This window comes from Coptis chinensis, chromosome 2, assembly GCF_015680905.1.
Source record: "Coptis chinensis isolate HL-2020 chromosome 2, ASM1568090v1, whole genome shotgun sequence".
In the NCBI taxonomy this organism is placed as follows: domain Eukaryota; kingdom Viridiplantae; phylum Streptophyta; class Magnoliopsida; order Ranunculales; family Ranunculaceae; genus Coptis; species Coptis chinensis.
In genome coordinates this window covers 10,293,038-10,305,157 of record NC_141457.1, presented here as the reverse complement: position 1 = coordinate 10,305,157, position 12,120 = coordinate 10,293,038, and the positions used below count along the sequence as shown (strand labels likewise).

Below are 12,120 nucleotides of genomic sequence, written 5' to 3'. Positions count from 1 at the left end.
GGAACAAGTGGACAGCTCCACCGCATATAGGGGACTCAAATCCTCATAACAAACAACAGGAGAGCAGTGATATGTGCTACAGATGTGATGGTAATGATGGACATCGGGCAAAATACTGCCGAGCTCCAATAGAAGAGGTTGAAAAGTATAAAGCCTCTAGGAAAATGGAAACAAATGTGATAGAGAATTGGAAGAGTGACCACTTTAATGATGGTACTCATTTGGATTGTTCCGATTTCCTTGAGGTTCAGTATGAGGATCCAAATAGCAATGGGCAAGTTTGACGAGCAAGCTTTCATCCTTAGAATGATTTATTTAGTTAATTATATTTTTATTACCAGTTTATGAAACGTTTATAGTTAATATTATGTTCTCTTCATGGAAAGTCTAGGCTAGGATTGTCATTAATATTTTGAATTTCCTTATTATAAATCTTAAGTTTTATTTTTCTTAATATACTTGTGCTAGTATCAATCTTTACAAATTTATTTTGCTTTATGTTAAAATGTATGGATATATAAATAGAGAAAAGTATTATGTATATATGTCTGGTAGACTATTCCCATAAATGAGAAAGACATTGTGTATCATATCTAACGTTGGGAGTAAGAAGCTCACTTAGACAGTCTGTATTATATGATTGTCAATTTAATGAGACAGTCTTCCCGTCATTAGGGAGAGAAAAACAATGGTTGCTCTCAGAAAGATGTGAAGTAACGTGGATCACGTCCACTATCTCATTAAGGATCCAAACAATGAATGTGACTATATGAGATAAGGAGAATGATACACTTGCAAGAGGTTGTAGAGAAAATGTCTAAGCATTTAATGATATAGTAAAAGTAACCATGAATGTTCCAGCCAAAGTTAATGTTCCATTTGGACGGGGTCCAAACATGGCGGCAAATGAATCTACTATACGCTAAAAGTGTGGTAGACCAATAGGATCCAAAGATAGTGCTCCTATGAGAGGAGAACTGAGGAACTATCTTGTCCAAATAATAGCCAGGTAATGGCTGGAGCTCCATAAACAAATAATGAAAATGTGCAAATATCCAAATTCACTGAAATGCCTATGGTTGCCTATGGAGAGGCACAGGTACCTGAAAATGAAGAGATCAATCTCAATATTCCATGCATGTTCAGGTGAATTGTGGTATAGGAAAGCACTTGTCATGGATGACATATTTAGCTATGGCATAGCTATTGGAACATCAAAGGACAATGATGAAAAATAAATAAACCACGTGTTTCGTCGACAAAAGAAAGATTGGCCAATCTGGAATTTTTTATTCAAGCATAATTAAACTCTTTGAAAAATATGGTGTGGACCTATAGTAAAATCCGAGGTTGGATTTAATATAGTAGCAACAAGTTTGGTTGGTATAAACTTGATTGGGACTCCTAAGAAATTGGAGAAAACTGTTGACTATAGATTTTTGGAATGAAATGGACAAAGCACATGGTTGTGCGGAACTTGGATTTAGATAAGGATCCATTTCGACTAAAGGAAGAATATGAGGAAGTTCTTGGTCTTGAAAATACTCTACTTTAGTGATATTAAAACATTTATGTATCTAGCACATTACGTGCACCAGATCAGACATTGCATTTTCTATTATTAGTTTCTTATCAAGATATAATTGTGCACATACACTTAGACACTGGAATGATGTTAAACACATATTGAGATATTTTTATGGAATAACTGGTATGAAACTATTTTATTCTTATGGTTCTACTAATGACTATGATCTAGTTGGCTATGCAGTCTTTGGTTATCCATCTGACCCTTAGAAGGGTCACTCTCAAACAGGTTAAATTTTTATTAATAAATATGCAGTTATGTCTTGGCAATCGACAAAGCAAGATCCAACAATAGCTTCCTTAAATTGCGAAGAATTCACCACCAAGCCATGCAAAGACTTGTTTTCATCAGGGGGTTAATTAAACAGGGTGACCATCATAAAGAATGTGTCCCACCAAGTCATATAAAGACTTGTTTTTATCAGGGGGAGAAATAGAATAGTTATCCTGAAGAATGTATCCCAGGACATATGCATTGTACTCTTTTTCCTTATCTAGGTTTTATCCCACTGGATTTTCCTAGTAAAGGTTTTAATGAGGCAGTATTAAGTAAGTCACAATGATTCTGAATAATGTTGTACTCTTTTTCCTTCACTTTGGTTTTTCCCACTAGTCCTTAGCAAGGTTTTAATGAAGCATCTGTCATTGGATAGTTATAGAGCATCCAAAAGAATGCTACAAAAGATGCATCCACCAGAATTTCCATAATAATGGTTGACATCCAAGGGGGAGTGTTATGAAATCCGTGGGCCTATATGGATGCCCACCATTGAGCCCATATGGGACACCTCATATGTGTTGATCTAGGTAATCCTTGAATTTTGGTGTTTATCCTGGTAATCCTTGTATCTTGGTGTTTATCCTAGTAGTTCTTTATCTTGGAAATGAGGTTACCTAGTTATATATAAAGGTAGCCTCCTCCCATTCAGTGACAACTCAATTAATAAGATTTCTCTCTATCTCATTCTAAGATATTTTTTATTCAAAAACTTAAAAGTGAAAACCCAAAAACCCAAAAACTTTATTTTGTAAGATATTTCTCTCTCTCTATCTTTATTTTGTATCCCATTCAGTGAAAACCCAAAAACTTATAAGAAATTTTTTATTCCCGGTGATATTAGAAACTTAAAAGTGGCTAGCTAGGTTATTAGTTAGTTATGGGAAAAAATAGGTATGTTGCTAAAGCCAATTCAGGTAAAGCTCCTACATTATCATATCCCAAGCCTTTCTTCTCTCTCTCTCTCTTTACCAAGAAGTAGGTTTGGAAACACTTTGTTAAAGGGTACCGGAAATTATGGTTATTTCACTTGCGTCTTAATGGAAAACAAGTTGAACGCTTGCAAAAAAATAAAATCAAATCAAAATCCATGAAAGTTTGTTGCTTTGAAAAATAAACTTTCATGGAATCTTTTTGCCGCATGAAAACCAAAACATTTTAGTATATTGCGGAAACACAATTGACCCAATACCATGGTTTATACCATGGCCGACAACTTCACCCACAAGACGAACTATAACCTAATTTTTAGTGGATATATCCAACAAACCATGAAGATCACCTCCACAAAATTTTAGCTCATATGATGATGTTTAACAATGTCAAAAGACAATTGCAAAATCGAAAAATTTGGGTCGTTAAAAAAAAATTAAAGTTGTCAACAATTTTTAAATAGGTTAGAGGTTTTCAAATGAGCCGAATTTTTGTGAAAAATTCATCCATAATTAGGAGATCATATTCATAAAATATTAGCTTTTAACTCATCTTGTAAAGGGGGGTGATATAAACCATGCATGGTATAAAAAACCATGGTAAACGGATCCCACCCTTAGGTATATAAAACCATGGTATCTTTAATATATAGAAAAACGAGGGGTCGAGTGAATAGTGAATGTGCGTGGATGTAGGGGCAGTTTGGTCATTTCATATTTCATTATTATTTTTTTAACTTTTTAGGGGCAAAATAGTAATTTAATGTTTATAAGTTTAAAAAAAAAAGTTTGTGGATCCCACGTGGGTACCACGTGCAATAAGTAGTATATATATATATATATATATATATATATATATATATATATATATATATATATATATATATCGGTTAGGCTAGGTGAAGCGACCAATTTTTGGATGACCATCGAACAAACCAATTTTGACCGTTAGATCGTTAGATCATCTAAACTAATATCATAAACCAACTTTAAGCCTTAAGCACGATATTCTGATATTTTGATATTTCAAAAAATCACCATTTTCGTCTCCAAAAACAAAACTTACGATACTGATTCAAACAAAACCCCAAATTATACCATTTCAAAATCAAAATCAAACCCCAAATTATTTAAACAAATCAGATTAATCAAAATCAAACCCCTAATTATTCAACCAAAAAATTCATACAAATCAAACCCCCATTCAAATTTTGGACCAATTTCAAACCCTCATTTTCGATTTAAGGTATGTTTTCTTCGTTATTTAAAAGTATCTTGTGTTATTAACTACTTGTATGGTAATTTTATTAGGTTGTGTTTATTGGCCGGATGTTAATTTTTATATTTTAATTTCCTGTAGCCGATTTACTGCTAATACACAACCGTTAGATCACCCAAAATTGTGCATGTATGGAGTCAACGGCAGAAAATGTAACAATCAGTATCGATGAAGACGTAGTTGTTGGGTCTTCTTCGAATAAATCCCTGGATAGAGAAACGCATAAACTAGTTGCTCCGTTTGTAGGAATGATTTTTAATAGTGTTGACGACGCAAAGACTTACTACAGACAGTATGGTCTACAAGAGAGATTTGAGACTCGTGTTCGGTCGACGGATAGGAAAAAAGGTGTGGATTTTGCTACGGGTTGTTTAATGGTTTGCGCACGTGAAGGGGTCTATAAGAGAGAAGTGGGAGAAGTGGGTGTTTCTAAGAATACGAGCACTGTCAAGTGTAGTTGTCCCGCTAAAATGCGTATTATGAAAAGAAAACACGAAGAGATGTACTCTGTAAGCTGCGTTGAAAATGAACATAGCCACGGTTTGGTTAGTCCAGCAAAGAGAAATTGTATGAGATCGAAGAAAAAATATGCTTGAAGCGCAAAAGAGGTTGACCGAGATTTTTAGTGAAAATGGATTACTGTCGCCGGAAAGGTCAAGTTGTGTTTAATGGGGAAGAACTTGGGTTTACAAAGAAGGATTCTTTGGAACCATCATTATGGTTTGACTAGAAAGATGCCTAAAGAAGGTGATGCAACTGCCGTGCTTAGATATTTTATGCAGAAGAGTGCCGAGGATCCTCAGTTCTATTATGTTATTGATCTAGATGAAAATGGGACTGCAGTAAACTTTTTCTGGGTTGATGGGAGGTCTTGAGTGCAGTATGAGTATTTCGGGGATGTTGTCTCTTTTGATACCACATATCGTACGAATGCATACTCTATGCCTTTTGCCCCTTTTACTGGAGTCAACCATCATATGCAGTCGATTCAGTTTGGCTGTGCGTTGTTACTTGATGAGACAAAATATACATTCATATGGTTGTTTAAGGCCTGGCTTGCAGCCATGGGTGGTCGTGCGCCAACTGCAATCATCACTGACCAGGATAGAGCGATGACTGCAGCCATTGCCAAAGTGTTCCCTAATACTCGTCATCGTTACTGTCTTTGGCATATTATGCAAAAATTTCAAGAGAAGTTGTCATTTACTAAAATTGAGACACTGGTAACTAATTTGAAGAACACTATTTCTTTCTCGTATAGGATTAGTGATTTTGAAAGAAGATGGCGTACAATAATAGAGAATAATGAGTTGTCTGAAAATCCTTGGTTGACTGAAATGTATAATATACGGGAGAGATGGGTTCCTTGTTATCTCAGTAACACATTTTTTGCTGGTATGCATACGACTGGGAGAAGTGAATCGATGAATTCTCATTATGACCAATTCGTAAATTCGACAACTAGGCTAATGGAGTTTGTACATGGTAATGAGAGGTCATTGGCTTTGATTGCTAGGAATGAAAGAGATTATGATTACCGCACCGAGCATAGTTCACGAATTGTGGCTAAAGATGCTTTTCTCCTTATGCATGTTGTGTCGGTCTATACAATTAATGCATTCAATAAATTTAAGGAGCAATTAGAGAAGGTAAAGATGGAGTACAAAATTGATGGGGACGAGATTGTCGACAATGGAATCGGAAGCTACATGGTGAAATTCAGAGACCCGCAGAAGAAGTCCGTTTGGAAAGTGAGTTTCAATAGAAGAACCTTAAAGGGAGACTGTGAATGTAAGTATTTTCAGTTTATGGGGTTACTTTGTGGTCACATGTTAAAGATTTTTCAGCGTTATGAAATTGAAGAGATTCCAAGGCATTTTCTTTTAAACCGGTGGATGCAAAAGGCAAACACGTATAAAGCGGAGTTTGATACTGGATTAGTGGTCGGCCATGAAAACCATGAACCTTTGAGAGTGGCTCATTGTATCAAAGTTGCTTCTAAAGTGGCTTACGATGCAGGGAATAGTGTTGAGGCTTATTCATATTTTATAGAAAAGATGGGTGAAATGTCTATTAGAGTTTCAAAGTTGAATGAAACTTCCAGCGAAGGAGTCGCAGATAATGAAGAGCATTCAGTTGAAGAGCATTCGATTGATACCTCACAGGTTAATTGATTTTAATGTTTAATTTGATATAGGTTTAATGTTTAATGTTTAATTTGATATAAAAATTTATTTGATTTTGACTTCGAAATCTTTATTTCAGATATTGATTTTGAATCCCAACATTTCTTAAACAAAAGGGAGGAAGAAGAATGTGGAGAGATGGAAATCCCCCAGGGAGATAGTCCTAAACAATCCAGGAAGAATGTGTAGAAACTGTGGAAAGATAGCTAACCATGACTCGAGAAATTGTCCGGAGAAAAATAAGACATAATTTGTGAGATGTAAGTATTACTTGCATACCTGCAATTTTGATAAGGAGTCTGGATTGAATCTTGCGGTGTTTTTACTTGCATGTTAAGCTAAGTATAGTTCTATCTGGATACTTAGTTTTGAATCTTGCTGACAACTGTACTGGTCTACAAGGCTTCCTTGTTTTCCACAAGCTTGGGTTAGCAGCAGGCTTGTTTCACAGGAATGCTTGTTTAATAGTAGAATTGTCACACCCCGAATTTCGACAGAATTCGGAAAAACATTATTTGTCCCCGACTCTTCGATCTCCGAGGTGTGACGCACTCTCAACTCCCAAAAACCCATAAACAGTTTAAATATGCGGATAATAAAAACCAATAAAAATTTTAACTTAAACAAAAGTCTTCTTCATGACAAAGATTCACAAATAAGATTAGGTTACAACTCTCCTTTCAATAACTCTTTAATAAAATTTACAAATGAAAATACAAAAACATTGTCTAGACTGAAATTCTATATCACCTCGAGGAAAACAAAACAAATCGAGATGCAACGATAACGCGAAAACCACAAGCAAAGACCAACCTTCTTCAACACTAAACCTGTCAAAACTTATCAACTATGTTCATTGAATGAACACACCCGATAAGCAAACATGCAAATCGGGTCAGCATTATAAAAATGCTAGTGTGAGTAGCTCTAAAAACAACATATACTTATACAAATATATACATACTCCATACGGCAGTTAGTTCCTCCACCGAGGTGCCTTAACTTTTAACGACTAATACAACATCCTTAAGTACAATAATCTAGGCAGGTAGTTCCTCCACTGAGGCGCCTTAACTTCCCACTAACCCCACCACAAACTATACGCATCATAAATAAGGCATGTAGTTCCTCCATCGATGCGCCTTAGGTTCTAACTAAACAAATAACCAAACAAACATATTATATACGTACCTCATTTCATGCTCAATCACAGAGTGGGGTCGCTCTCGCCCAAATAATTAGTTTGACCCACCCCTTCGCAAAACCATATATAATCATCTATCTACATATACATCATTAACAAACATATTACCATAATTATATTAATTAAGGTTTTCTTTGCGTGTCCCTAAAATCACGTCGTATCTATGTCTTACCTAGTTTTCTCGGCTACCACAATCGCTACCCAACACCGAACATGTACATACATCCACATGCCTCCCTTACATAATGAGCCACTCCGTGCGTAACCACCCTGAGCGGGATGCCGCACACCAGGTAAATCCTCACACGGAAGCCAAATCTATGTAAGCACTGCCACTATTCGGCATAAAATATTGCGCATCATCGTTCTATTTTGCGAACGGAATAATCAAGCCACTATTAATTTCGCCCGGGGAGGGCCATTCAACTTTTCTTGAACGCCGGAAAGGGCGCCGAAGGCCATTCAGATTAACTGAAACGCCAGAAGGGCCAATCACATGAGTTGTGGTAGTCAGGTTCTAGGATTTTCGTTATGTAATTTATTCAGGTGTCATACATTAATGACTCATAAACATTTCTACTATATCACGTGAAGGTCAATTACCTTATTGCACTAAGCTACAATATTTAGAAACATCTCAATATATCTCATAACTATTTTCATACTTTCCCGCCGCCAATATATCAGACTACACCACACTCAGGTGGGGCAAATATTCACTCAATACTATGCTACCTCATAGTAGCATCTCACATATATAATAATGGAGTGTATATACATTTCTCCAAGATATTGCATTAATATAACTATCCCAGCATATTATATCATGTCACAATGCTTCAACGTATCATATACATTTTTATTATAACGTATTAGGAATATAATGTCTCCTAACATCTCAATATCGTCACGTGTCAAAAATACACAGCATCACTATCGAATCTTTCTTAGATAATGACAACCCAATATACACTAGCTTCCACAGCATTTTGTTACTATATGTGTCCATATAATATACACATAAAACGTAGCACAAATAAACAGTCCACAGTCCACAATCAAAGCCCAATATGCTTTACACACTATTCACGTCAAATCTAAATTAGATAATTTACCAACCAAGTTATACAATATCCGACAGTATTTTATTACTATATATATATCCATATAAACAAACATATGAAAAACTGGAAAAGTCAACATTCACAGTCAACGGTCAAAGTCAACGGTCAACGGTCAAAGGTCAACACCTCATGGTCAAGGTCAAACTCAACATGTCATGGTCAAAGTCAAACTGTCATCGTCAAAGTCAAAGGTGAAAGTCAACCGTCCATGGTCAAAGGTGAAAGTCAACCGTCCATGGTCAAAGGTCAAAGTCAACCGTCAAAGTCAACGGTCGATGGTCAAAGTCAAACTGTCCTAGTCAAAGTCAAACTGTCGTTTTCGTGTTCGACAGGTTCATGGTCATAGCCATGGTTCATGGCTAAGGACAAAGGTGCATGGCTCATGGGCTCATGACCACGGTCTTGGTTCGGACCCAACTGGCCGAGCCCAACCTTAGAACCCGAAAGTTTAAACATTGGAAAACCCAAACAGATCTATTTTAAGTCCAATGGACTGGTCCCAAGCAATATTAGAAACGGGCCCAAAAACGTATACTGAACTGGCCCAAAACACAACTGAGTTCGGCCCGAAAATTAAAATGAAACCGGTCCATAGGCTAAGCCAAATTGGTCCAAAACTTTAGGGGTGTCCACGGTTCGGTTCGGTCCGGTTTTAGGTAAAATTTTGAGCCGAACCGTTACTATTCGGTTCCTAAAAAATAGAACCGTCAACAAACCGATGGATCACAAAAACCGGATGTGGACCGAACAGTAAATTCAGTTCGGTTCGGTTTATAAACCGATCCTTAGGCCCCTTTTACAAAAATGCTTATTTACTAGCTTAAGGCCTGATTTGCACCAAACCCAAGCCCAATAGTTGGTTAACTAACCAAGCCCATGTATTTATAAACCTGTAATCTTATTATTGTTTGTACTCTGGGCGATGTGGGACTATGTATTTACCAGCTCAAGACTTTTGGGATGTTCTTCTTTACTCCATGAACACTTTTAGCACGATGTAATACATGGATCTTGCTGTGGCCTTGCAACAAATACAATGCAATGAGCCAATGACATCTCTATTACCAGGAAATCAGGAATTGCTTTCCCTGAAAAGGACCAGAGAAATGGGTGCAAGAAGTTGGATTGAACCAAGAGAATTGGGACAAAGCTCTTTACTAATACAAATAAATAGTTAAATACCATAATGGTGACGCTAAAGTCAACCAATGTATCAACATAAACCCATAGAAAACAGCCAACCCCACAGTTGCAGAGGCACTATTATGCCACTTGAGGATGAAATGGGAACATACTGAGTTGTTATTTGCAATTTGTAGTACCTTTCACGCTGCCATCTCCATATAGGCACACTTTATCCCTTGGAGGAATAAATGAACCCTTTAGTTGGGACAGATTACCGACGAAGTAGCCAGCAAAGCAGTTAGCAGAGACATAAGTGATAGGGATACCATCATCCTCAACGGCCTTTCTCACTAACATCTTCTTATCAAATGCATCTCTTCCGGGTTCAAGTGCATGTCCCATTCTTGATGGATCCATACCGAATTCTGATGGTAAGAATCATTTTGTAAAATTTTGTACATAAATTATATTTTTGTTGAATTCTATGACTTTTTGTACAAAATCTTGCACATAAATCATGCAAATTATAAAATGTTGAGCATGAATTTAAAATAATGAAATAATTTACATTTGATCATAGGACAATCTTACCTTGATATTTCCGGCTTCTTTGATAGCGTCGATAAGTTTGAGTTGTAAGAGGAGGTTATTACTATCGATTACTAGAAATTGCGCCACGAACAACATCAACTTGTTTCACAGCATGCACAAGGCTTTGGTAATCAAAAATGACCCTTCTATTAAATGGGCACCTTGTTGCTTAAAATCAATGAGCATTTGAACTTTGTCTATGTTGAAAACCAATTTCGGCCGGTGAAGTACGTGAAGTTATATGACCATGGGCTAAACTTGCCTTAACAAATCTCTTACCAATGTATCAAGTTCCCCCTATTACGAGAACCTTGCTCTTCACTGCCATGGTTGTGTCCGAACATGTAGATCAAACCTAAACTCTGCCTACCATCCCCAAGGAAAAGAGTGCCCGACATAACAAATGCGCTAGATTAATCGTGAATCTAATGAGTCACTTTCGTGAGCTCGCCGGACACTTCTAGATGTTGAATTGGACTTTGATGGGTTTAGGGATGATTCCCCCTCAAAAATTATAATCTTCGATTTTGCTATCCTCTCTTCCAACTCATAAGTGCTGAAGTCATCCTTTCCTCCAAGTTCGTCAAATCCCCCCCACTTCCTGCTGTTTCAGGGGTGCTGTTTCAGGGGTGAGCTTCACTGTCAAAGCCCCTTTTCGTGATTGAGATTTGAGAAGGAGTAGACGGCTGCAAGATTAGACTTCTAAGTTCTAATCCAATGGTTGAAATAAAACAAAACTTAGGGTATGAACTAAACACGGTTCGGTTCGGTTGGCATCGGTTAACTGAGACATGAAACCGAGAACCGCACCGACCCAGTCGGTTTTCACTTTTAGGAACCGAGAACCGAACTGGGTCTACAAAAAACTGGAAAAATTGGCCGGTTCAATCCGGTTCGGTTTGGTTTTTCGGTTTTCGGTTTTTGATGAACACCCCTACAAAACTTAATATAAACCGAGCCCAACAACTTAAAATAGAATCCGGCCCATACAACTTAACTAAAAACCGGCCCAACCAAACTAATGTTTTCGGCCCAACCGATTTGGCCCAAGCCCAAATCGGCTTGTTACTGTTCATCTTCTCTAGCTACCAACAGCCACCACCACCCCCAAATCGACCACCCCAAATTCCAAATCGTCACCCAAAAATAACCCCGCGGTTTCACTCCTCTTTGAAAACCAAGCAACATTAATTAACCCACACACCTCAAATCCTTAGATCCCCACATCACCCAAAACTAGATCTGGAAACCGCGACCGCCATTAATGGCTTCTCTCCGAGCTCCAATCGACAGCACCACACTCGCATCCCTCATCTCCTCCATCAATCCTCCTAATCCCATTACTAATAACCCAACATCCAAATACTTCAAACAACGAAAAATTACAACTCACAAACCAGCAGTATCACAGTAAAGGCGTCCTAATCATTTACAGGCCAGAGGAGGAGGTTTGGGGCTCGCGCCTCCATTAATAACCACCTACGAGTCTTTGGATCGTCCTGTAATCTAACAAGGTTTCAATACTAATCATAAGAATCATCTTTGAAGAGACGAGCAGAACATCAAAAACGCACAGTTGAAGTAAACTGTGTCTTATATACGAAAAATACAAGAAAAATAACTGCTTACACTTTTACGGTTTTACGTCCGACAGACCCTCTGAATATATGGACATCGAGCGTAAGCTAACCGGAAGAACGAGCAAAACTTATATAGCTTGGACAGTAAATCCGAAAATTCAAACAGACGAAAAACCTTAATTTTAGTAGTCAGTGAAAGATAAAATCTACTCACAACAATGAACAGCTCGACGAA

The 12,120-nt window shown here is 37.3% G+C and overlaps 1 protein-coding gene and 1 pseudogene across 1 annotated transcript; one reads left to right on the top strand and one right to left on the bottom strand.

Annotated features, from left to right (window-relative positions):
- Nucleotides 1-4,206: 4,206 nt before the first annotated feature.
- LOC147514820 (protein FAR1-RELATED SEQUENCE 6-like) lies at nucleotides 4,207-4,950 on the top strand. Its single transcript, XM_086592697.1, has 2 exons — nucleotides 4,207-4,584; nucleotides 4,858-4,950. Exons 1-2 carry the CDS (start codon nucleotides 4,207-4,209, stop codon nucleotides 4,948-4,950), a joined length of 471 nt encoding a protein of 156 aa, XP_086448823.1.
- A 4,898-nt stretch (nucleotides 4,951-9,848) lies between these two features.
- Nucleotides 9,849-10,633, bottom strand: LOC147514819 (isoflavone reductase homolog; annotated as a pseudogene).
- Nucleotides 10,634-12,120: the final 1,487 nt, after the last annotated feature.